Source organism: Drosophila obscura, unplaced genomic scaffold (genome assembly GCF_018151105.1).
Source record: "Drosophila obscura isolate BZ-5 IFL unplaced genomic scaffold, ASM1815110v1 contig_185, whole genome shotgun sequence".
Lineage (NCBI taxonomy): Eukaryota > Metazoa > Arthropoda > Insecta > Diptera > Drosophilidae > Drosophila > Drosophila obscura.
This window is the reverse complement of record NW_024542773.1, coordinates 525,421-551,793: the sequence shown is the minus strand read 5'-3', so window position 1 is coordinate 551,793 and position 26,373 is coordinate 525,421. Positions and strand designations below refer to the sequence as shown.

The 26,373-nt window shown below is 47.5% G+C and overlaps 2 protein-coding genes across 6 annotated transcripts; both read left to right on the top strand.

Moving 5' to 3' along the window:
- Positions 1 to 1,709: 1,709 nt before the first annotated feature.
- On the top strand, positions 1,710 to 15,947 carry LOC111071717. Of its 4 annotated transcripts, none has more exons than XM_041592666.1 (2): positions 1,710 to 3,816; positions 14,459 to 14,691. In XM_041592666.1, the coding sequence occupies exons 1-2, from the start codon at positions 1,933 to 1,935 to the stop codon at positions 14,591 to 14,593; spliced, it is 2,019 nt and encodes a 672-aa protein (XP_041448600.1). In that variant the 5' UTR covers positions 1,710 to 1,932; the 3' UTR covers positions 14,594 to 14,691. The 4 variants fall into 4 exon arrangements, 3 of the variants coding, with proteins under 3 accessions (XP_041448600.1, XP_022218894.2, XP_022218895.2); XM_022363202.2 differs by lacking the exon at positions 14,459 to 14,691 and adding an exon at positions 15,837 to 15,947 and having other exon boundaries at positions 1,711 to 3,816; XM_022363203.2 differs by lacking the exon at positions 14,459 to 14,691 and adding an exon at positions 4,168 to 4,589 and having other exon boundaries at positions 1,714 to 3,816.
- On the top strand, positions 14,583 to 25,124 carry LOC111071719 (inositol-trisphosphate 3-kinase A-like). 2 transcript variants are annotated; one of them, XM_022363206.2, is made up of 5 exons: positions 14,583 to 15,020; positions 23,197 to 23,446; positions 23,515 to 23,786; positions 23,995 to 24,105; positions 24,196 to 25,124. In XM_022363206.2, the coding sequence occupies exons 1-5, from the start codon at positions 14,670 to 14,672 to the stop codon at positions 24,550 to 24,552; spliced, it is 1,341 nt and encodes a 446-aa protein (XP_022218898.2). In that variant the 5' UTR covers positions 14,583 to 14,669; the 3' UTR covers positions 24,553 to 25,124. The 2 variants fall into 2 exon arrangements, with proteins under 2 accessions (XP_022218898.2, XP_022218900.2); XM_022363208.2 differs by having other exon boundaries at positions 14,585 to 15,020; positions 23,518 to 23,786.
- The last annotated feature ends 1,249 nt before the right edge of the window (positions 25,125 to 26,373 follow it).

Here is a 26,373-nt window from a genome sequence, read left to right as displayed (position 1 = left end):
AGTTTTTTTTCTTGTTTACTTTGTGTTTCTGTTTCGTCAAATGCATTGACGTAATTGCCCAAACACACACACTTACAGAACACTCACACATACGGGTATATCGATCTCAATCGCAGGTGTGTAAACCTAAAGTGGTTTTGATTTCACAACTACATGGGTGAGGGAGGAGCAGCAAAGGGGGAGATCACTTTAAGCTGCTACCACGTCATTCCGGCCCGGAGCCTATGAGCGTCAGCAACCAGCGTCCGTGCGTCTTGTCAGCCAGTAAAAAAAAAACAAAAACAAAAACAAAAACAGCAACAGCAACAAGAACGAATGTGAACAAATCACATAAAATTAACAAAAAGTTGCATTTTTTTAATTGCCTGCCGCCGCTTGTTGTACTCTATGCAGAGGGAATACAAAATTTTCAATAGAGGTAGAAGGAACAGAAAACTGGACAGTCGATAAAACCATTTCCGTCTGTACATTAGTATGTTTCTATGCAAACAAACATCTCCACAGCTCTTAAGCGATTTGGCTTAATCCGAGCACGGAACTCTTTTGTTGTCAGCAGGTGCCTATCACAAGGGTATCAATATTTCGGCCCTCAAAGCAAGCCTTTTCCCCCTTGTCATGCCGTTACCTGCGACGACAATTTCGCCGTCAAGTGTGTGTTGACGATCGATCGCCGAAACGGAAACGGCAAGGCAAAGAGTGGGTGGAGTTGAGTAATCGCCCTTGCCATGGTCGCTCTTCGGATACCCTGTTTGTGTCGAGTTGCGCTGTTGCGTCTGCGTTGTTCTGACGTCACTGACGTCACAGCGCTGGTGTTGAGCAAAGTGCGCTGCGCTACCACTGCGGCGTCACTGCACAATGGGTCACCATGATGATTTCGCAATTTGTGAATCACGTGTGTTCATAGCGGATTCCTTGCATACCAGATTCCGTCAGCGGCAGCGGTCGTTATTTGTCGGTGAACGGGTGAATGAATAATTTAATTATATATATACATACATATGTATGTATGGGACTATTCCTAGCATTTACTATGTACAGCAATTACAAGCGAATCTTATGGAGATGGGGCAATAAATCATCGTTTCATCCCATTGTGCGTCAGTTGACTGACAGTGCTGTCATACGGTACCTGTGTGTCTGTGTGTGCTTGTGGCCGTTGCTATCTCTGTCTCTGCTTTTCCTCAGCTCTCAGCTCAGTCCCTGTTTTTGTGCCCGTGTGCGTGCGTGTTTGAGTTTGTTCGTGTGTGCTTTGTGCTTAAATGCAATTACGCGCTCAAGTTAAGAATATACACTAGCAAAGCAATTGGAGCGCAGCAAAAAAAAAAAACGAAATTTGTATGTGCATAATACATGTGTATTTATATTTATGTATGTATGTATAAGCAGTTACAAGTGTCTGCCAGCGCAGTGAGTGCGATTGTGTACGTGTGTACGTGCGCGGGATCATTGCACATTGCGTCAACGTTTCAAGATCACAATTACCCCCCAACCAAACCCAACAGTAGAGGCCCGCCCCGACCCGCCGCCCCCTGTACTAGCAGCAGCAGCTGTTGCTCTTGCTGCGGGTGAGGGTGCGCGCGCGCGCGCGCTCGGGTGTCGGGGCAATGAGCAATTACAAAAATTCAATAGAGCCCCATCGTCAGAGCAACAACCACAAATATACATACAACAAAAAACATACTTAAAAAAACTATCAACAATACACCCGCAACAGAAAACAGCCGCAAGCAGCAGCACCCTCACCCGCACCCGCACCACACCACTCGCCACACCTCACCTCCCGCACCACAGCAGCCAGGCAGCCAGACGGCAGACCAGACCCCCAGAACAGAACCCTAGACCGAGACCGAAACCGAGCCCGGGCCCAACAGTTTAGCGACGGCAACGGCAGGTGCCATTTGAAGTGTGCGGACGGTAGAATGGTTTTTTTGGATGCGAACGAAAGCAGCGGCGCTTTCATTTCCAATTTTCTATAAGGGAAATCCGCGTTTATATTGCCCCCCGACGGTGACGGTGACGGGGACGGCGACGGCGACGGCGACGGCAACAGCGATGAGTGCGTGCGGCGGCAATGTTCGCGACGGTTCGGGTCTGTATTCCACCGCCCCCGCTTTCAAATTCGATGTCATGCCAAAGATAACGACGGCGACGTCGGTAGCGGCAGCGGCAGCGGCGGCAGCAACAGCAGCGACGTCGACTGCAGCGTGGGCAACGGTTAACGTGGAAAATAAATTCGAAGCGGCAGAGCCAACGGCTTTTAGTTTTCGAACAGCGGCGGCGGAGCATACAACGCATCAACGATCCGAGCAGATCGCCAGCCCCATCAACCACAAAGAAAAAAAAACACCCACAACAAAAGCAACCACAACAAGAGCAGCAGAAGAAAGAGAACCCAGAACTGGAATTGCAGCAACGAGTGCCAAAGAGAGGCATAGAAGTAACGAAGAAAACGCATCCACCGCTCCATGCGAACAGCGTCTGCAGCGTCTGGCCAGGCACAAGGCTCAACTCCGTGCCGCCTTCTTCAAGGACATTTGCCATCAAACAGGAGAGCCCACCAGCAGGAGTCCAACGGAAAGAGCCACTGAAACTGGAGCCAAAACCACACAAGAGGAGAACGCCGGGCGAAAGCAAGGACAAGGGAGACCCATTCAGCTGTTGATTCACAAATTCCAGGCCATGATTGTGCAGCAGGAGCAGCAGGTGGAGCGCGAGCGGGAGCTGAAGGCAGCCGCTGCTTTGGGCGGAACGGCCACCAGTGCCGCCAACTCGGATGAGGGCTGCAATGTTACCGGGGGCGGGCTGAGTCCCTACAGCAGCGACAACGAGGACACCGGCGCCACAATGGGCGCCAGCTCGCGCTCCCGGAAGGGCAAGGTGACACGCTGCGCCAGCAGCGACTCTGCCCTGGGCCTGGAAGTGGACGATGCCCACATCGAGGTGGTGACGATTCCACCCCAACGTCGCATGACCCTGACCGTCACCGATCTGCCGCTGCGTCCGGCCCTGTTGCCCTTGGCCGAGCCCACCGCCCTGCCGGACTCGTCTCCCCTCACCTCGCCCACCGGTACTGCGGGACTGGTCGGCTCCGTTGGAGTGCCCACCAAGGTGCTGCTGGAGGAGCGACTTGTGGCCGCACTGGCAGCTCCGCCCGGCTCCAGGCGGGAGTCCACCCAAAGCTGCTTCAGCGAGCTGGGAGCCGGGGTGCGCTACGTGCGCACACCCTCGGTGGTGGTGTCTGACTACTCGGACGACATCACCGCCTGTGGTATCAGCATGGAGGAGATGGAGTACTTTCGGTTGCAACGGGCTCGCGGGCAACGCCGCTGCTCGCTGGAAGCGGGAGCAGCCTCGGCCGGCGGCATGGGCCCAGGATGTGCCAAGGACGAAGGCCAGTCGGATGTCAGTGCCGCGAGCAGCTGCAGCAATCTGTACTACTGCGGCTCCACGATCTCCGCTCTCGACGGCGGCGAGTGCATTGTGAACGGCGTCCGTGTGGCCCTGGCCAGGAAGTCCAGTCGCAGTCACAGCACCAGCGGGGACGAGGACGAGGATGAGGAGGTAGAGGTGGAGGTGGAGGAGGACGAGCCGGTGATTGAGGATCTCGAGCTGGAGGATGAGGAGGAGGATAAGCAGCAGCAGCAGCTGCTGGTGCAGGTGCAAGCAGAACAGGAGGATCAGCAGCAACAGCAGCCACAGCAGCAACAGCCGCAGAGGGATCGTGTTAGGGAGAGGGCGACAGAGACAGAGGAAGATTCACATCGTCTGCTCAGCGAACTGCTGGCTGCCACGCTGCTGAGAGATGGCACCAAGAAGGTAGGCACCAGCGCCAGCGATGAAGACGACAACATAATGGGAAATCTCAATCTATAAATATTAAAGCACACAGAAAACACACACAAACACAAGCAACAGAGTCACAAAAGAGAGGTGACAGAGAAAAAGGAAGGAAGGAAGGAAGGAAGGAAGGAAGGATAGGATAGCATAGGGATAAATGTAGTTAATGCTAGGAATAGGAATTATGGAAACAGTATTTGTTGTTGTCAATGTATGTATCTATGTATGTATACATATGTATGTATGTACACAGATCGTTGAAAACTATTATTAATAATTATCCCTAAAATATACATATGTATGTTTTTTTTTTTTTTTTTTTGGCTTTAGGCAGAAGTGAATGATGCGCTGGATACCAGATGAAAGTCTTCTGTATACGGATTAGGGCTAAGGATATACACATATAGGAATATAGGAACAATATACTATTATTAAGACATACATACATACATATGTATGTACATTCATATTTATTTGCATTGGCTCAATGTGGTTTTCATTTGTCTTGTGGCTTGTATCTTGAGCCTCACCTCAGTCTCTTGGAGTACAAGCAAAAAACGAAAGCAGGACTGGTGAAGAGCGAAGGAGATAACCCCTTGGGTGCATATTTGTATGTATTTATGTACATATGTATGTACGTACTGTACGTATGTGTGCGCGATTGCTTAAAAGGCTGTTAATTAATTTGATTTTTATCTTATCACAAAATGAGGTTCTGTTGCTCGCTCGCTCGAGAAGTTTGAATTTCTTTTTTTGTTTTTTTTTTTTTTTGTTTACTGTTTCTCTGTGTGTACTCCGTTTTTTGTTTTGTTTTTTGTACTTTTTCCTTTTCTTTTGTTTTTTTTTTTGTGTTGCTGTTGGTTTTTTGGAGTGATACGAGGCATTGGGGCGCATGGATGGGATGATGTTGAAATTGGGTGCCGTGCCTTGATAAAAATGATTCCCTTTTATCTAGAACAGGCAGAAAGGCAGAGTAGCAGCAAGCGGAAACAACAACAATACGCAATAAAAGCAACGAGAGCGAGAGCGAGGACAAAGCTTATCTTAGTGTATTATATACCGTATTATAGATAAATATTATACATACATATGTATATGTGCACACAAACAATATATATATATACATACATGCATGCGTATCCTATACACCCGCAAAGGCTACAGAGAGCGAGAGAGAGAGAGAGAGAGAGAGAGTGGGAGTGGGGATGGTGGGGATACGTATGACATCTTTTCTGGGTTATGTAAAACCGAATAAAAGTATTAGAAACCGAATTATTTTGGTATGATAATAAAGTCATCCGCTTGGATATCTAACAACCTGTGTGTGCGTGTGCGTGTGCGTGTGTGTGTGTCCCAGACCTACATACACTACATACACTACATACATATGTACATAGGGTATATATGGTATAATCATTTTATGCGCTTATCAGCCAGAGGGGTTTATCTCCCTGGCAGTTATATGTAGTCTGCCCTCGGCAATCCACAAAGGCCATAATCGTTAGGGATACCAACGATACCGGCACGAGGGTGGCGGGTGCCGGATGGTGGGTGGTGGGTGGCAGGTGGTTTCCCACCAGTCATATTGGATACACAAAATTATGGTTGGGATATGCCGTCAAGAGTTGCGTCCGTAGGTCTCATTAGACCTCGAAAAAGCCATCTTCGATGATATATTCAGATATATTCAGAGAGCCATCTACGTCACAACGGGGGGGAATTACACTTTTTGGTCATGGGACTGTTTGAACTCAAAGCAGATAAACAGTCAGTCTCCGGTTGGGCTTGGAGTCATCCGTTCCCAGATCTCCGTTTTACATGGTACGTGCACGTGTATTTTTTTTCGCTTAAATAGATATTTTTGCATTCACTTGAGTCCGATTCCATCAATAATTAACTTGAACATGATTTCGCATTCGGAATTGCTCTTGCGAATGAGCCTACACACACGTAGCCCCAGACATTCCTTCTTTAAGTTATAGAAAGTCAGGGAATTATCTGGAATGAATATATCATCGTTCTCCCTCCTCCTGCTGCCGCTGCTGCCGCTGCTGCCCCTTCTGGCTCTGCTCCCAATGATGATGATGATGCTGCCTGCCCGTTTGTATATTTCGTCCGATATCTACCGTGTTTGAAATGGCCCCTCCATTTCCTGGTATCCTACTCACTCTGTCGCCGGCTGTCATCGCACGCCTTATCACCACTTGTCAGCGCCACGACAGTGGGACAGCCGACAGCGGGCAGGCCAGGCCAGGCCAGGCCAGGGAGTGTTGCGGAGTGGAGTGTAAAGAACAGTACGGTACGGTACAGCGATCTTGTTTAGTTTTTCTTTGCATTACCCTCTGAGTGGAGAGGGGGGGCCAATGGGTGTGGAAATGTGGCATGGGGCAGGGCAGACTGAGACTGAAACTGTCGCTAGGTATTGTTTTGCTATTGTGGTCTGGTCGTTGGTCGTCGGCGTCCAATGCGGCGTGGGCTTCATGGAAATGCCTTTTGCTTACTTAAAGATAAAGCCCCCGAGCATGTGGGTGCCTCTCCGGCTTTGCCGGCTCTTGAGCATTGGCTTTGGCTCTACCTCTGGCTATGGCTATGGCGACTGCTGACGTCGTTGTGATGTCACTGGAGCTCTGGAGTGCCTTTGTTTATGAGCTGAAATCGCTTCAGTCATGATCATTAATAATATCAGCCTCTGACTCTCGTTGGGTATGTGGTATGGGTGTATGGGGTTTGGGATATGGGGTATGGGTCTGTGTGTGGTTCCCACTCGGACTCAGAGTCCGAGGCCAATGAATGAAGTCTGAAGTTTCCTGCAGGCAAAGACTTTACTCCTTTCGGTCTAGGACTTGGCTTGGAAGCACTTCCGAGTGCTCTCACTATATCTCAGATCCAACCGAAGCGAAGCAGTTGTAACTTATTAGTGCTTACGGCACTTAAAAATGCACGGAACTACTCGTACTTATGCACTGCTGTTCCCCCCATTTCTGGTATAACTATTTTACAACTGAGGATCGACTCAGTGATCATGATGATGATGATGATGATGATGATGACGATGAAAGGTCTGACGTCGTAGCAGTTTTTTGTGGATGGGTACGGGACGGAGCGCATTTACCATTATTATTGGATCGTGTCGTTTTAGTTTTTTTTTCTTTTATGGCTTGTTCGTGCACATCCGTCAGCGGCCGATCGGCACGGCCCCGTCCTCATATCTAATCAACACATCAGCGCCGCCTTGCCGCGCATCGCATCGGTGGGCTTGGAGCGGAGTGGATTGGAGTGGAGTGGTGCTGGAACTGGGGACTAGACTGGGAATTATGACGCCCACTAATTGTGTGAGAAATCGATTTAGCGTTGAGATCTGACTGGCTTTTAGCAAACCTCCTCCTCCTCCTCCTGTTATTCTCTTTCTCTCTCTCTGTGGGATCTGGGAGCACTTTTTGGTACAACAATGTTGACCTTCGCACAAGCGACAACTTCCGTTGACGTCAGCAAACTGCGGCCGCCTGCCCGCCCATCAGCGATCGCGGTGAAGATCGTCGAAAAGTAAATTACATCGCTGCGGGCTTTTGGTGCCCGCATTCAAGCCCCAAGCCCTGCCACCCTGCCACCCAGCCACGCCATGGAAGCCACAGAGAAATAAGCGCTTAAGATAAGCTTTGGCAAGCCGACGGCACCCATACCCTGGGAAATTCAATAGAAAGAAGCACTTCCTGCATCTAACCAATTGTCTCTATGACGTCTGCTCATTGAATGATTTGAGTTATTGGAAAGCCCTTTCAAACGATCGGTTCGCTCTAATGAAGAGAATATGCTATTGGGCAATCTGTACTGAATTTTAAATACCCCTTGCACGTTTCGGAGCCCATTTGGAGGTCACCACGTCCGGGTTTTCGGTCAAATTTCCAATAAGCGAAAGGACTCTGTGATTTCTGGATGGGTTGCCCAAAAAGATGCCAATGTTTCGGTTGCTTTTAGATGGTTATAAATAGATCGGATGTTGTGGGAACGTACTAATAATTTTGGATGGAATAATCTTGTTGTTTTCGGTGATCTCTCTGCTATATTCTCTCTCTCTAGCATACCAACTCGACCCAAAGGTGTCTCCCGAAACGAAATTTAATCCCCACTCCTCTCTGTATGCGCTCTGCAAAGTGCCAGTAAGGGTATCCTACGAACTAACCATCGATGAATGAGTAACTGAACCGCAAGTCAAGAAGCCTAAAGCAAACAGCTTCCGCGGCACCCGTCGCCGTCGCCGTCCCCGTCCCCCGTCTGCATCTCAGTTCCAGTTCCAAGGCCCTTCTTCCAGACGGGTCGGATCGGATCGGATCGAAACGGTCTCTGATCGGTGGGTCTCTCGGGTGTGCGCGCAATTTGCGTCATTTGCTCATGTCGATGTTGTTGTTGTTGTTGTTGTTGTTGTTGTTGTTGTTGTTGCTGTTGTCGGTTGTTACTCGGTCCGGTCTCTGTTTCTCTGTTGGATTTTCCCTCTGGTTCTTGTACATGTTCTTTGCTTATTTCGTTTGCCATTTCCCCTGAATCGAATCCCATTCTGCCAGTCGATCTGGCGATCTTGACATCCCCCGATCCCCCCGCAAGCAATCCAATCCCACAAAAGCAATCCAATCCACGGCAGTGGCCAGTGGCCAGTGGCCAGTGGCCTAAAGAAATGCTAGGACTTGCGTGTCCAGCATATTTGTCAATGCTGTGAGATGCCTTTAGCTTCCCCCCCCTGTGGATGGCCTTAAAGGTTATGTTATGTTGCATGTCCCAACGCGCGACACCCGCCGAAAACAAACGCGCTACATGCAACATGCAACATGCAGCAGGCAGCTAAGGGGGCTGATCCACACGGTAGAGTTCTCCTACTGTTAGTACGGTCTACACTTTCAGAGCGGACATGGACAAGGACATGTTGGCTTCCTCATCCAATTAGTTGCTCAAAGGTGCCTCATGGACAGGGCCAGGTACACATTACTGCTGCTTGAATCTCTTTAACTGGCAGTTAAATACAATTGCATAGAGCTGGCTAGTCCATGCTGTGATTTGGTGGTGCACTGAGATTTATTCCTGGCCCGACGCCCGACGCACAAGCGAAAACTGCAAAAGAGAATGCCCGAGAATGCAATAGCAAAATACACGTGTCGCAAATGAAAGAAATGTTCACAGTGGAATATCAATAGCAATCGCTTAAATATTGTATTACTCCTGGGGAGGCTTCTGGCCACCCACCAGCTGCTGTGCCCTGAAATAAATGCAGTTTTAAGTTCAGAATAGCTCGAAATTCCAGACGATATTTGGGCCAACTGTTTATTGTATTTTGATCGCTTACTTTTTCTGTGGTACGTACAGTGGTGCCTCGCTAGCAGTCTCCTCGCCAAGATTGTGGCATGTTTTGGCCACAGTTGATAAGCGGTAAATAAATGTTTGGAAATAGATATCGCTCTCCCCCGAGATAACCGATGAAAAGATAAAGAAATTTGATACATTTACGAGTGCGAGGCATAGCTTTTGGTTCGATATTGGTCCCAGTGCCAGTGCCAGTGCCAGTTGCAGTTGCAGTGCTGCAGCTTTGCAGTTCCCATCCTGCCTCATTCCGTATGTATCTTTGTATCTCTCGGCTTTCTGCGTTCGGTTCGGTTTGGTCGGGTCTCGGGTCTCTGGTCTCTGGTCTGTGGTGCGCCTATGACAGGCTATGAGCGATGACATGCGATGCGGATGCGGGGCCTGCCTCTGGGAGCGGAGTGGAGCCACAGATCCACAGTGCCAGAGCCAGTGCCAGTGCCTCCTCACTTATCTGGCCAGACCATCTGTCTGACTTCATAAAACACTTAAACAAACTCTCTTTCCCCTCCCCTCCTCTGGCCAACCCTCCTCTGCTATGCCTGCTCTGCCCTCCTCCGGAATTGGGGATGGGGGTGTGCCTGCGGCTGCGGCTGCGACTGCTGCTGGATTTGTGGCTGGGGGGCGTCAAGTGGTCAATTAATACCGTACAAATATTGTGACAGCCGCAGCCGAAGTCTGTCATAAAGCCAAGCCGACCCACAGAAAGTGGTAAGGTGGGGTTGGTGGGGGCGGGGGAGCGACCCCACGATCCAAGATCGAACGCTACCGATTAGAACAAGCCGCAATTTGCATTATGCAAATCAAATGCATGCAAGGCAATTTGCCGCCGCAATTAGTCGCCTTGTCGGAGGATCTGTCAGGCACAGAGCCATACACAGACACAGTCACAGCAGGCCGCCAGCGTTGTGGAGCCGACCCTTCATCTGCATGACATTTGTCGCACCATTTCCTTGCCGTGTTTCAATCAGAGTCATTATTCCATCATGTCGTTGCTGATTTATGTGGCGATTAGAGCCTGGGATTAGGCCTCAGTGTCAGACCCCAGACCCCAGAAGCAGGGCCCCAGAGACAGCGACAGCGACAGAGCCACAGGCAGTCGGACCAAGAGGAGGCAGCCCCAGACCCCCAGCCCCTCATTGATCCGCTTGACTCTTGGCGTAACGTACCACGATCCACGATTGCAGCTCTTCGGCTTGCCTGCCCCGGCCTGGCCCGCCTTCGGTCGTGGCCTCTCGCGGCCCGAAGCTTAGCTGGCGGCTGCTGCCACTTCCACGACTTCAGTTGCGCGTGCACCGTTCCAAAGTCAACAAGCGAACGATCGCTGGTCCGACCCGATCCCAGTCCCAGTCCCAGTCCGAGTCCGAGTCCCCCATGCGACACCATACCGATACGATTACGATACGATCCCATCCGATCCGATCCGCAAGCAGTCTCATTCGCTTCGATTCGATCTTCGCGCCGCCTTTTCTTTTCTGTGGAAATTCACATATCTTTGTTTATTTGTTGATTATTTTTCTGTGATTTCGAATTTACAATTGTTTGCTCTTGGAGCAGTCCAATGGAGGAGCGCAACAAAGAGTGAGTCTTTTGGGTAGAACTCTAGAACTACCATAGAGCAGATCGATAAGTATACGCATTTATATGTGGATAGATATGGGAATTGTAACTACATTAAAATTACAATTCACATCCCGCTGCCAATGCTGCAGAGATAATGGCATCAGATTATATAAATAAATATATATATACAAATAAGAGTAAAGGTATTACCTGCTTTCCTATGCTCAAATGGTAGGAATTTTGTATGAAAAATGTTCTGAAATTCTGTGGGATGTGCAGCTGTCTGGCTGTGTGTGCTTTGACCCCAGTGTCGCGTTGTGCAGAGGCTGTAGAGAGGAAATGCAAGAGCAACACAGAAGCAGACAGGCAACTTCCATAAACAGCAGCTTGCAGCAGTTGCAGTTGCACTCGCAGTTGCGCTTTTATGGTCACGGGACGGGCGAGAGCCCAAGCCAGAGCCAGGCGATCGGGGCCTCAAAGACCCGACAAAGGCATTAATCAAGCAGCCAACAGGCCGCCGGCCACCGGCCGCTTCCCGTCGATAAACTTTGACATGGAGCAACCAAAGGAGCCAATGCCGCAGCCGCAGCCGCTGCCACTGCCACTGACGCAGAAGCCAAATGAAGCGATCTTCATAAATCAAATGCAGTTAGGCAGCAGGACAGATGGGGGGGGGGGGAGCTGATGGGAGGAGAGAAGGAGGAGGAGGACCACTACCACTACTACTGGTTCGTGGCTTCGTAGGGGACTCATTTGATTTATGGACGCTGCGGCGGTCCCCGCCAACAAGTTAATTGAAAACGAGGCGTGACAGTGAAATTTGCCACCGCACGCCAACATCCCAAAGATGTGCCCGTGCCCCGATCTCGACTGGAAAAATCGCTACTGCAACTGGAGTGGAGTGGAGTGGAGTGGAGTGCTCTGTGGAGTGCTGTGGAGTACAGTGGATCTCTATAGATAGAGGGAGACACAAGACACAGACACAGACGGTGGCACGTTCAGTTTTCAAAGCATTTTTCCAAATGTGCCACTAAACTGACAGATTTGGCCATAATAAAAAACTAAAAAGCCAAATACAAACGCACACACAAAACGGACTGTTCAAACGGTTCGACTGTTCCGACTGGACGGTGGGACGGTGGACGGAGTGGAGTCTGGAAAATAAGTTGCCAACTTTAATTTATTGTGACATAACGGTATAATCTGACATAAATTATTGATAAGACGAGCGCCCATAAAAGTACAAGACAGTTGGCTTAAGCAATGCCAACAACACAGACACACAGAAACACACACAAAAGCTGAAAAGCGGCGGAAAAGCGATGGAAAACTAAAGCGAAGCCAGTCCAGGTCCAAGACGAACACGTTGTTCCCTATTTAACTGTTTCCCCCAACTGTTCGAGTGGGGTACACAATTTCCCACATTTGATTGATCAAAGGTATCCCAAAACATCATCCATTTGTTAGAGAGGCTGGTAATATATCCAGAAAGGCGAATTTCTCAATCTGAAATAAAATTTACTTTGTTCTGCAGGGCCAAAGAATTTCGGGATCTTTCAGAGTACAAATTGTATGGCTAAACTATTTTTGGAAATACAAAATTTATTAATCGTAGTGTCTGTCACCTTTATGTTTGAGAGAGTTTCAATTTATCACAGAACTCAATACGATTCGTGGTTTTATCTCTCTTTAAGTTTTCATCAGGAAATGTTCTCCTGCACTCAGAGAAAATTGGCAAAGTAAAAAAAACACACCCAATTTTTCCATTTAATATTCGATGTTTAATTACAAACATGGCGAAAATAAGTTTTTTTTTTATTTGAACATAAATTTATTTAAAATTCCAAATTTTAAATAAATATAAAACCTTTTAAAATAAACAAAATATTCTACATTTATAAAGAAATATTCAATCAAAATATAGATATATTCAATCAAAGTATAAAACTATTTAGTTTAAATTGAACATTGCATTTATTTGAATTATTAATTTAATCAAATATTTTCAGTCAAAATATATGTAGATGAAATAATTTTTCTACGCTTGTAGCAAAGCTAACATATTTAGATCTATGTATGTGTAAATATTATAATTTCAGGGTTTATTTTTCTCTCTTGGTATATGAATAGTACTTGAAGATTTCTGAATATTTTTTTGTATTTTAAAAAGAGGAGAAGCTTGACTGGGTCGGGTAATGTCCTGCGATTGGGAATTTTGCGGTGTAATCTTTCGGTTCTTGAGCGGTTTAGGGCGCCAATGGGAATGCAAATCTCATTTGGTTTCCCACAATTAATTCGTTCTCATGTTAAATGCTTGAAATGTTTGAATTTGGAGCTCTTTTTGGGACTCTTTTTGGGAGGCTATTAAATTGTAATACCCCTTTTCGGAGGTATCGTCAGGGTATAACAACAGCAACAGAAAACAGCAAAAAGCAAAAGCCAACAACACGAGTTGTGGCATGCCGCTTATAAATCATTTGGCTAACAACAACAGGCAACCCAACCAACCACCATTGGTGGGGCAGACGGCAGACTGCAGACTGTGCAACTTGCAACGGGCAGCCACTTGAAGCTAAAGTTGGAGCAATTGGAGTTGGAGTTGTGGCTGGTGCTGGTGCTGGGGATTGCGGATTGTGGGGACTGGCAAATGTATCTTTTGGATCTATTATTTAACTTTTATGTGCGCATAAATGCGGCGATATGATGCGGATGACGACTACAACCGACAAGAGGCAGCCACCAGCCAGCAGTCAGCAGCCAGCAGCCACTGGCAGCCGGCAACCGGCTAAGGAGCCATGGCAAAAGACGTGGCTAGGAGAGAGAGCCAGTTTTGGGCCAGCTTCAACGGGTTTTTTTTTTTGCTTCTTTTCTTTTTAGTCTTTTGCCATGGGAAATGGGAAAACTTTGGACAGTATCTCAGTCTCTGTTGGACTTTCTTGTTAATTAATAAGAAATCTTTATCAGCTTTACGATTAAACGAATGCCACTTCTAACGCCCCAACGTATTTCGACTTTGGCTTAGTCAGCCTCTGGCCCTGTCACAGAGCTCCATCGACATCCTTGTGTCTTTTGCTCATCCAGATGCGTGCAGATAAGCGCGCGACAGACAACAAATTGTGGCCCATAAATATTTGACGTGTGGTTGTGGCAAGAACTGTCCAAAGAACTGTCCCATCACAACGATAGCAAAAAGGTACCGACAAAGATTCGACGAAGATTGGAGATTATGAGATTGCGAAACTCCGTCCTAAGACTGCAGCTCCGTTCATACTGGTAATTTATTATGCCGCTGCGAAGTATCTGATGGATTGCGTTCTCAACGACATTGATACGAGTGGAAGTCGAATACGAGAACGAGATGGAGTAAGAAATTCCAGCACGTAAAATAATTAATGAAGGTTTTTCGAAGGGAATAATGAGAGCAAAGCAGACGGGAACAGAATCAGAATCATAAATAGGGAATAGACTTAAAGATATATTTAATGATGAATGAAAGGGAATATAATTCTGTGAGCCTGTTTTTGAACCTGTAAGACTCAGATTTAAGATATAAGTTCTATTATGGGTAGTTAGATTGAACATCAAAGATCAAGGGGGCTTCCAGCTGAACTGGAGAAACCTTTCATCTGTATTGGCTAATTGTAGTCCACAAATCTAACCAAAATATCTAAAAATATCTAAACCATGAACTTTTATTTTTGTGCTTTATTTGCAGGTATGTTGCAGTTTACGCTTAATTAATAGGGATTGGATTTCGTTCCGGGAATATTCGATACACAATTACAGAAGAGGAAAAAGAGAGATAGACAGAGAGAGAGAGAGAGACGGAGATATAGAAAGAGGGAACTAACGAAAGACTTAGGCAAAGAACTCAAGTGGCAAGTGTCGGCGGAGGTGGACATAACGGAGGAGCAGGAACAGAAGAAATGGCACTGTTTCCGTCCTCATCGCGTCCGCGCACGCTCATGGAGCAGCTGCTGGCGCGCAAGATCGAGGCCGCGGCTACCGCTGCGGGAGGCGCCTCCAGCTCTGCCGGTTCGCCCCCATCTCCAGGCGAAGCCTCGGGCAGTGGGCAGATTCCCATGATAGCGGGCATGCCCATGGTGGGTGCCAGTGGCGCCTCCATTCTGAGCCGGCTGCGACGCACCGACTCCCTGGACTCGACGAGCAGCCTGGGCTCCCTGGCCTTTGGCGAGGATGTCTGCCGCTGCGACGACTGTCTCCTGGGCATTGTCGATCTGTACGTGATCAGTGCTTCTGAGGCGGCCAAGAAAAAGGTAAGAATCGGGGTCCCCGATACGCTTAGATCTGTTCCCCCAAGCTTTCCCCAAAAGCTTTCCCCAACGCATTTGGGAAAGCTGTTGGGGTCTGTCTGTGTGTGTCTCTCCCAACTGGTTGCTGTCTCCGCTAAGGCCAAATACTCTGAAGTACTCTGGGGTGGTGGCAGGCGGCGATCGAGCTTTTTCTTGATTCTCTTCTCGGGCTTGTTGTTGCCCTTGGATTGGATTGGACTGTTGGACCGGTCCGGTCCGAAAGCTGTTCTCCGTTGCCATTGACGTCACAAGCCGCTGACGCAGAAGTCGGCAAAGCGAGAGAGATAATTACAGAGAGAATGAGCAAGAGGGAGTGAGAGGGAGGGAGGGAGGGAGGGAGAATGAGAGTCGCTGATGCGTAAAGCATGGATCGTGTGAAAATGAGATTGTTCAACTGATAACTACGCCAAGACACAGCGACAGAGAGGGCTTGAGAGAGAGGGAGAGAAAGAGAGAGAGAGAGGAAATAATCTGCGCGCGCAATGAGCTTTGCTGTGGAGAAAGTAAGCATCGCTCTCGGCAAAGGATCTTCGGTTGAATATAAAATACACTTTCTCCTGTTTCTGATCTCCGTTTCTTTGCTCTGCTCTGCTTTCTGCTCTGCTCTCTGCTCTGGAGAAAGTTATCCGTTAATTGCGGAAAAGGATCTTCACAGCTCTGTTCTGTTCTGTTCTGCTCTTCCGCTTCTGTTTTCTCCTGATCATAGAGTATAAGATAGAGTATGAGATAAATATATTCCCGAAATATTTGGATTTGGATATCTTTCCCTTCTTCTTTCAGGTCGCAGGTCCTCTTCGGTTATTCATTTGTTCTTTGTTGTTGCTGGGAACAGTCATCTGGCATCTGGCATCTGCCATTGATTCTTTCCCAGAATAAGTTCTGGAAATTTTGTGTGACAGCATTCGAAGCTCTGCTCGAGGATCGGTGACGCTGTTGCATGACATTCTAATCAGCAACTACGTCATACCGTTATAAGTGGCCCCGGCGCAAGTCAAGTCTCTAGGCCAACTATTGAGCTTTGAGCCATCACCAAAGCCAGACCCAGACACAGACACAGACCATCTCCTCCCCCTCCGAGAGAGAGAGCGGTTAGGAGGTAATGCCCAGAGGCATTCTCTCATCCTCCTAGCGCCACTGTCTCTTATCAATTTCATCATTGCCTCCCTTCCCACCTCCCACCACCCTCCTCACATTTCTAATTAGACGCATATCTGTGTGTCTGTGTGACTCTGTCCCACCTCCTCCCCACCTAATCCATGCTTCTCTAACATTATATTTCACTCTGCTCCTCCTCCTTCCTGTCCCCCTCCCATCAGATCTCTGTCCCAGCTCCGCCTACCCCCCACCCATCTCTGCCTATCTATCTGTTTATCGATCGATAATTTCGTGATTGCGTTTGAAGTGCTCCTCCCACTGTTGCTGCGGCTGCTGCTGCTGCTGCTGCACCCTCATTCCGCACTGTCGACACTCCTCACTCCGCATGCACCCAGCCACCCTACCCATCTTATCAGCTGCAGCCTCCCTCTCTCTCGCTCTCTCTCTTTGTCTCTCTTTGCACAGCTTCATTTCGGTTTGCATTGTACAATAGTTGGGAGGCGGAGGACACCCGCTGCCGCTGCCGTTGCTTCTGCTCTTGCTGGCCGCTGCACGTCGTCGGTGGGGCGGCTCTGTGGGTCGGTCGGTCGGTCGGTTGGTTGGTCGGCTGACTGTCTGCTCTGTTGTGCTGTGCGGTGCTGTGCCTCTGCTCCATTCAATTCAATTCCGTTGAGTTTCGGTTTCGGTTTCTGTTTCAGTTCCAGAGCAGAGTCGACCAGTTGAGCTTTTGCAGCGATCGCGTGCGGCTGGCTCGGGCTCCCGTTGTTTCGTCTTTTCTCATCGTGCCTCTGTCGTGTCTTTTCCGCGTGTGATTCCACCGTATACCGTTCTCGCTCAGTCCAAGCTTTGTATGCGAGTGTGTGTGTGTGTGTGTTTATGTGCACCAAGTGTTCCACTCTCTCCTTGGGCCACATACTCTCTCCGTGCTCCGTGTCACTCTCCCAAGCGACCGACAGACCGACCGACCGGCCGCGTCAAGCGCCTCAAAAACAAAAATAAGAAGACAGCAACAAAAACACCAAACACATAATAAGAATTCCAAAAAATTATCATTTTTCTGATTCTGATATTTTTTTATGTTTTTTGTTTTGTTTTTGTTCTTATTTTAATTAAAATATTATTTGCCTGGTTTTTTGGAACTGTCTGTGTCTTGTTGCTCTTGTTTGTTTTGTTTTATTTTTTGTTTGTTAGTGTGTGTATGTATTTTTGTTTTTGTTTTTGTTCAGTCTTTGTTGTCTTTCAAAAACGGAAGAAAGTCTTCAACTTTTTAGAGTGGGGGGGAACTGGCTGTTAAGTGTGTTAATTGAACCACGCGCCGCCAAAGCCCCCTTTAGAGAGAGAGAGACAGAGAGAGAGAGTGACAGAAAGAGAGAGAGTGTGAGCTAGAAGTTATCACAGAGAAAGAGAAATATATGATAAGAGAGAGAGAGAGAGAGATTTCGAATCAAAATGCGAATTCAGAGAGCGTTCGAGGGGGGGGATCGATTCAATCGAGTGGGAGACAGGCATTCAATCCAAAACTTGTATGCCAAATAGCTAAACAAAAACTGACTTTTGCACCGAAAATTCATTATATTCAAGTTTATGTAAACATTTACACATCAACAACAATAACAATAACAACAATAACAATAGCAACACAAATGACGACGTCAATGAGAATTCTCTCCGCTCCCGCTCCCGCTCCGGCTCCCGCCCCCTAACCGCTCTACCACAGGCACTGGCAATGGCACTCTCTACCCCTAGACTGCTACGCAGTTTTGGAACACCACCCAAAAACCCCACTTCCAAGAAACGAAGGCCAAGCTCCGGAGGGGGTGGCCCGAAGCGATTGATACCCTTGCCGATGGACTGTATCCCATAAAGGGAACAAACCATTCAAATGATTTACTTCGACTATCTTCAGAAGTTTATCCAACAAATGCGAGTACTTTAGCTGCTATGACAGATAAAATGGCTGCGCAGTTGTAGCTAGGATCTGTGCCAGATATATTCAATTAAGGGACAAAAGCATGCCCATGATCAAAGTCCGAGTACCCAAGTCTTTTCAAGGGTATCTGAAATGTGAATTATATAATTGAAGAGGCAAACAAACGCATACAGAAATCGTGTTTATTTTCGTACAGCAAAATCAGCAATTCGGCCATTCGGCCGGCCATTCGGCAATTGAGACTCATTAAGCAAGCGCCCAAAAATGGAACTAAACCCCCGGCCATACCATCAGCCCCCCCAGACCCCGGCCGATGGCCTTAATTGGTGTGGCGATCGATTCATGAACATCCGACGCGGCGGCGGTGAGGCGCCTACCCCACACCCACCCACATGACCATCCAGCCGATCCAGCTCCCAAATGCGAATCCCAAAGCCAAAACCATTTATTCTGTGCGTCAATGGTAAGAAGAAACAAAAAGAAACGAAACGAAACGAAAGTAAAGGAAAGCCAGGTTCAAGCAGCCAGCGAACGAAGCTTTAAATACCCTCAAAATCTCACATTTCATATGTTCAGAATGTTCAAAATTCTAACATAATTCTAATATGAATAAATGATGATTGATTTATTTTATGCTGCTGCGAGTACTAGCAGCATATTAAGCAGGATTTCATTTACTGCTGATTCTAAAGTTTCAATCGATGATCCTTAAGAATTATAAGCGATATTTTTCTATGATAGCTATAGATTCTTAACAGTATGATATAATGTATGGCTTTCCTAATTTCCGCTGAAAGATCGAATTATTAGATTAAATTTTTTCCTGAAACCAACGATCCTACAGATACACAAAAGCATATATGTATATGTACATATCTACGAGTTCGTATGATGAATTCACAATGGCAATACCCCACGCGTAGGTAGGGTAGTAAAACACGCATCTCACACACACTCACACACTCACGTGCTACGTACATGAGAGAAAAATAGGGAAAAATGTTTACTTTATTAATTTGAAACTTTTGGTAGTTAAAAACGAAATAAAGAGATATTGTTATGCGAATGCGAATGTGAATGTGAATGGTGCGCATTAAGCGCATAGAGTCCATTTGGCGCTCATTTACTTTGAGAGGGGCTGTCGACGACGACCCGGGTGTCGGGTGCTTGTGGGTGTGGAGGAGATTCCAGGCATTACGTACCCCCACACACGCTCCGATAAATGTATCTATATGCACGGTACATGCCTCCCCATGCCCTCCCATACACCCCCGAATACACCCCATACATGTGTCTCTCCCACATCGAGTATATCCGAGAGTCTTTATCGTCGACGTTTCTGTTGTTGTTGTTGCTGCTGCTGACGGCATCGAAGATTGTACAATTGTTTTTATTAGATAACGGACAGCAAATTTGTATTTAAGGACGGATCGCACACCAAGCCCGTACCGATACGAACCAAATCGAATCGAATCGAATCGAATAAATCCACTCGTATTTAAGAGAGAGAGAGAGTCGAGCATGAAGATAGTTCAGTTACAGGCAAGAGAGAGGCGCAATGCTAACGAAGAGCGAGGCAAGCAAAGCAAAGCAAAGAGCATGCTAATTAGAACAGCGAACAAATGGAATGGAACAGGAACAATATCCTCAGATGAAACACATTCAAATGAGAAAATATCACTGGAATTAATTTACATATCCAAATGGGAACAGTTGAGTAAAATTAGACGATGCAAGAGATGCATTGAGGAACCAAAGGATATGGATATGTATATATGTATATAGAAAAGGATATAATTAGAGAAAAACTTCAATTAAGGAAAGGGATTTATTCTATTATTGGCTGGAACTATCTGCTACAATTGTGCCAACATTTGAGGATTTTTAAACAGGACTTTTTCACTAGGGAACTAGGGAACTTCAAATGAATAACGTTTATTCGCTGTACAAATTTCCCATAAGCGAAAGGACACATGCAGAAGCAGTAGATATATTTCGGATAAATATTAGATGGAGAAGTGAAAGCTAATAAAAAGAAAAAAGACCTTAGACAAGTCCTTCGTTGCAGGGGAAAGTTAAGAAAGACTTTTTAGGCTGACAATAACAAATGCAGAGAGAGAGAGAGACACAAGGAGCCATTCCTTGAGCAAAACTCATCGAACAGCTAATAAATATGCCAAATGTCTAGAATCTAGTTTGATGGATGATCGTGAGGCACAGAGAGATACATCGAAATGGCACACACAACGTTGTGTTCTACCAAGGTTTCCACTCGTTGCCGGTTGTTGGTTTGTCGGTTTGTCGGTTGGTGTCTGTTTCTGTCGTCTATTGGGTGTTGTTGGTTGTGTTGCTTCGTTATCGCCTAGCGGCGACAGCGTCAACTTTTGCAAATGACGTCAAATGTTATAAAGAAATTTCAGTATACCATACTATACTATAATGTATACATATGTACATATGTATATGCCATATACTCGTATGTATATTCAGCATTCAGTATTGTTGCTGTTGTCTGTCTGTCTCATCGGTCTGTCTCGGTGTGCACTGGCTGGCGTAACTGGATAGCAGCTCATTGCTGCTGCTGCTGCTGCTGCTGCTGCTGCTGCTGCTGCTACTTCTGTTGCTGTTGCTGGCATTTCCATTATTATCATAATGTGTTGTTCGATTTGGGTTTCGGATTGCCTTGCCTTGCCTTGCCTTGCCCGACTCTGGTCTCTGGTCTGGGCGGTTTCCACTTGCGGTCGGTCGGTCCCATTGCCGGATTGCTGCGATTGCTTCTAGTGGCTTGTGGCTTGCGGCTTGTGGCACCGATGGTGTAGTGTGCTGTTGTGTTGGCAGCTCTCGGATGCCGCAGATGGAGCTGCCAAGATGCCAACACGCTTCGACAATGCCTACTTACGAATGGTTTTTGTTGTTGTTTCTGTTTGTTCCATGTGTGCTGTTGTTAAATGGCACATACATGTGTATTCAATTTAATCAATTTTGATTGATGTCTGCGCCCAACAACCACCACAGCCCCCAAAAGCAGACAAGTAAAACAATCGCCAATCGGCAATCGCCAATCTGCTATCTGCAATCAGCAACAACGAACCAACAATACCCTGATGCGATATCCTCCGTCAAGAGACGGAGCTGAAGGTAGCTGAAGATTCCGCCAATTCCCAGAGAGCAAATACCTTAAGGAATCATTAAATATTTCATCTTTGGGGGTGGCTCCCCCACGCTCCTGTGGCTCTAGAAAGTTCCTTTGATACAAATTCATTCAAATCCTTCGAATGAAAGCACGGATTACTTTTAATCTTATCTAGAGGGTTCAGTTTTCAGTTTCATATCTCTCAGTGAATCTCTCTCTCTCTTTCTCTCCCTTTTTATCCTGCTCTTCTCTCCACTCGTTCTGGCTCTCTTTCTCTGGCACTTGACGAGTGAAAATTCTAAGGGAAACCTAAAGGGTATTCGCTTGCTTATAGACCCATACCCATCGCCGGGGCCCAAGCACTCGTCAGATAGAGAGAGAGAGAGAGAGAAAAAGACAGCAGAAGGCAGACGGAAGGAGTGGAGTGGAGATTGGGGAGGGATCTGGTGACTGGATGGATGGATGGATGGATGGCTGACGGTTTACCGGAGCGCTGTTAGCGGTTAAGGAGAGAACGGGTTCGCAAATGTGCAGAAAATCAAAAATGCAGCAGCCCCAGCATCCACAGCCACAGCCACAGCCACATCCACATCAGCTCAGCCTCAGCATCGGCAATGAGATTGCCTCTCTCTATCTGTGTATCTCTATCTCTATGTCTATGTCTATGTCCATCTCTGCCGCAGTTGCAGTTGCAGTGGCACTGATAGCAATCAGCTTTTGAGTCGGAATCGTGCCGTCTAATGCGACAGTGGAGCATCGAGCGTCTGTCCCCGACGCAGGTCGTGTAAAATGTCCGTGTGCGCCCTAACCCAACCGCCACAGAAGCAGAAGTCGCCCCCGCAAGCCTCGCGCTCGCCACGGACTGGTGCCGGTGTCGGTGCCGTTGCTGGTTCTGGTGCTGGAAAGCCTTTGCTCACACCACTAAACGCTGGTGGAACACTACCGCTGCAGAGCTCCACGAGCCTGAAACAGAAACAGATACCGCCCACGCCGCCGCCTTCGCCGCAGGTCCGCATCTACGAGGACTTTGACAGGATGAGCGCCAAGGAGGTGTACTACAATGAGGCGGGCAAGAAGGTGACCGTCAAGCTGCTGCACTTCCCGGACGTGTCGCCCGAGGACATAGCCAAGCTCCACTTTGACGACGAGGAGGACGAGGATGACAGCGATGCGCCCAAGAAGGCGGCCGCCGACAGCGACGCGGATGCAGGCAGCGAGGCGGAGACCAACAATGGCCATCCAGAGGCCGGCGGCAACAGCAGCTCCGGCACCAACACCACCACCACCACCAGCACCGTCAAGAAACTCTTCCGCCGCAAGCTCTCGGGCAACAACATGCAGTCGCGCAAATGCAGCTTGGCCTTCGCCCAGGCCCACGGAATCCGGCAGCGGGCCGAGAAGAAGCTCTCGATGCCGACCATCAGCATCACGGGCAATTCGGGCGACCATGTGGCGCATAACGTCAGCCTAAATCTGAATCTGGCCGGGAGCCGGAAGCTCTCGCAGCAGCACTCGCTTCCCATGGGCTCTGGTTCGGGTTCGGGTTCGCCCAGCTCGCCCACGGGGCTGGGACTGGGACTGGGGCCACGGCGCTCCCATTCGCCGCTGGGCCAGAGCCTGTGTCCGGGCTATATCCAGTACTCCAAGTCGCTGCTGGAGGTGCCCATGCCGCGGGACTATGGCTATGCCAGCAGCGATGACCTAAGCTCCGAGTGGGACTCGGATGTGTCCACCTCGGGGGCCCCAAACGCCGCCTCCGGCTCGGCATCAGCGACGGCAGCTGGCGGTGGCGGGGTGCCGGGCACAAAGAAGGTAATGAGCTCCATATGGAGATGGATGGAGGTCCCCGTGATCCCACCACCCCCTTGGGTGTTCTTCTTCCATCCGTTTGTCTTGGATCCATTTCGCTGGGAGGATCTGTTTGCTGTGGATGCTTTGATCAGGTCATTAATCCGCTTCTTCTCTTTGTGTGATCCTTGCAGAGCTCTGGCTGGCGGAAGATCCGCAACATTGTGCAATGGACGCCCTTCTTTCAGACGTACAAGAAGCAGCGCTATCCATGGGTCCAGTTGGCTGGCCATCAGGGCAACTTCAAGGCCGGTCCCGAGCCGGGCACCGTCCTCAAGAAGCTCTGCCCCAAAGAGGAGGAATGCTTTCAGATCCTCATGCAGGACCTGCTCCGGCCCTATGTGCCCGTCTTCAAGGGTCAGGTGACCAGCGAGGATGGTGACCGTGAGTTGAGCCTTCGACACCTTGCGATTCTGTTTTCCATTCTGATCCGCTCTGGCTTGCCACGTCAGCAGTTTACTTGCAGCTGCAGGATCTGCTGAGCGACTACGTCCAGCCATGCGTGATGGACTGCAAGGTGGGGGTGCGCACCTACCTCGAGGAGGAGCTGTCCAAGGCCAAGGAGAAGCCCAAGCTGCGCAAGGACATGTACGACAAGATGATACAGATCGACGCCCAGGCACCCACACTGGAGGAACACGCGGCCAAGGCGGTGACCAAGCCCCGGTACATGGTCTGGCGTGAGACCATCTCCAGCACGGCCACGCTGGGCTTTCGCATCGAGGTGGGTACCCCAATCCTCCCCTATATATTTAATTATTTAGCATAAAGGTGGGCATGTCCCAGACGCTCAAGCGAAAAAAGCAAAAGAGAATGCCGGAGAATGCAAAAACTAAATGCATTTCGTGTGCATGACAAGATGCTGCTTTTAGATATGTGGATGTAACTTTGCATAAAACTGATCGTTCTCTTTCTCCGTCTCACTTGCGTAGGGCATCAAGAAGAGCGATGGCACCAGTTCCAAAGATTTCAAGACGACCAAGTCACGCGAACAAATCAAACTGGCCTTCATGGAGTTCCTCAGTGGTCATACCCAGATTCTGGTAGGTATAATCCAATGGCAAATCGGCCACCGATCCACCGATCCACCGATCCACCGATCCACTGATTATATCTGATTATCACCTCAACAGCCGCGTTATATTCAGCGACTGCGCGCCATCCGCGCCACTCTGGCCGTGTCCGAGTTCTTCCAGACGCACGAGGTGATCGGTAGCTCGCTGCTATTTGTCCACGACCATTCCCATGCCAGCATCTGGCTGATCGACTTTGCCAAGACGATGGCGCTGCCCCCCGAGCTGCACATCGATCACTATTCGGCGTGGAAGGTGGGCAACCATGAGGATGGCTACCTGATTGGCATCAACAATCTCATTGACATATTTGTCGAGCTGCAGGCGGCCCTGGAGAAGGACGCAGAACCATCCACCAATGACGATTCTGCTGCTGGGGAGGATGGTGCCGCGGGAGGAGCCGCTGCCGAGGAGTGAACCGCCCCCCCATTCGTTGGCGGCAGGTGACGGGGCTGAGCCCCTGAGGCAAATGCAATCTGAGTTGCACAAAACACGATTGAATATTCCCCCAAAAACCCAAGTTTAGGCTAGCAAATAGAGTTATCTTCTACGACTACTACAAGTTTTTTTTTTGTTTTTTTTTCTATATAAACTACATACATTTAACCCGTTAAATTTAAAGAAAAAGACTGAAACAGAATATACCTATACGATATATACATATACATATATACAAAGTTGTATGTCTCCATAGCTGATTTGTTCTGCAGCTGCTGCTGCTGCTGACCAAGACCTTGGCCTTGCTGCTTGGTAGAGTAATTTATTTATGCAAGATTCACATTCTAGGCCGCGGCATGGCACACCCCCTCGAACCACGAATAACTGTAGCGAAATCAAACAAATCAACAACAATAATACTATATGTAATCATAATGTTAAATGTTAAAAGCAGTTTAGTTTTATTGTTATTAATATAACGTTAATGCGATAACCTACTAAATACATACTAATTGTGCACTATTAAATACAGTTCGAAACCGAAACTTCGATAGGTGTGTCTTTCAATGGTTTGGTGAATGCAAATGTAAATTTTAGGCGCCACGTACGGTTGTGTTCAATGAAATATCATCACTTTCAAAACTCTTTTTGAGACACTTCCAGTCATCCGAATTGAACAAATGATACCTCTTTTAATAGACTGGAATGTTAGCATTAGAAAACCGAACAAATATCCATACATTTGAATTCCATCTTCTTGTTTTACATGACATAAGCCGAATACCCATAAAATATGCTGTTCAATGCAATATTAGTGTTTTTTTTAGAAAATTGAAAAAAACACAACGAAACTGAAATGAAAACATATCTTTCATGTTCTTCATGTTTCTTGAGCTTTAATATTTAGTTTTTCATCAATTTGGTTTTCATTGCGAACTTGCACCGGCCGTACATGGGTCATTAATCTCTTGCCAACGCTTCAATAGGATTTGAGCCAATAATCCTTGAACAACTTGCTAAACACTTTGCTCTGGTTGACAGATTTGCAGTTGCAACAATGTATTTGGTATTCCCCCATAAGATTTCGATTAAATTAAGATCCGTTGACTACGCTGAACATTTCAAAAAGTCGTTTCCGATTAAACCCAATTCCTAGCGAGCTTTTGTGAGTGTTTCAGGTCAATATCCTGATAAAACATCCTGTATAAAGGCATTTTCAAACTTTAATATGAATGCTATGTATTCTTAAGTATGCCTACATACACAGTTTTGATCAATACTCCAACGCCAGACTATATGGCAATAGTTCAAATGAGCTGGGCCCCATAGGGCTATCATCATGAAACAGGCCATTCCACATGCGTTTTTCCAAACTGAAGTCATGCAGCTATGTACTCTCAGATCCAAGCGCGGAGAGTGGCTCATTTTTTAACCAAACAATTGCTTATCAAATACATGTAAAACCTAAGCAAGCTTAAAATAATAGTAAAAAAAAATAGTCCGTGGAGGGAGGAAATTCTCCGAATCTCTCCAGCTTGTAGCTGTTGACATTCTCCAGGCTAAAAGGCATCCTATTTAGGGCAAATTTTTGACGCACGCACGTATGAAAGAAAATAAATTCCCTTTTACCAATAAATACTGAAACTGTACCTAAATTTCAACCTTTTTCATTGGTTGGAGCTGATTATTTTGAACGTAGATTCATTGTTGCGTCATTCCATACGCGTTCCCGTAAGATACATTTGATTTGTATGGGAAAAATTTCAGCAGCATGGGGAAATGAAGTATCAGCATTGTTGT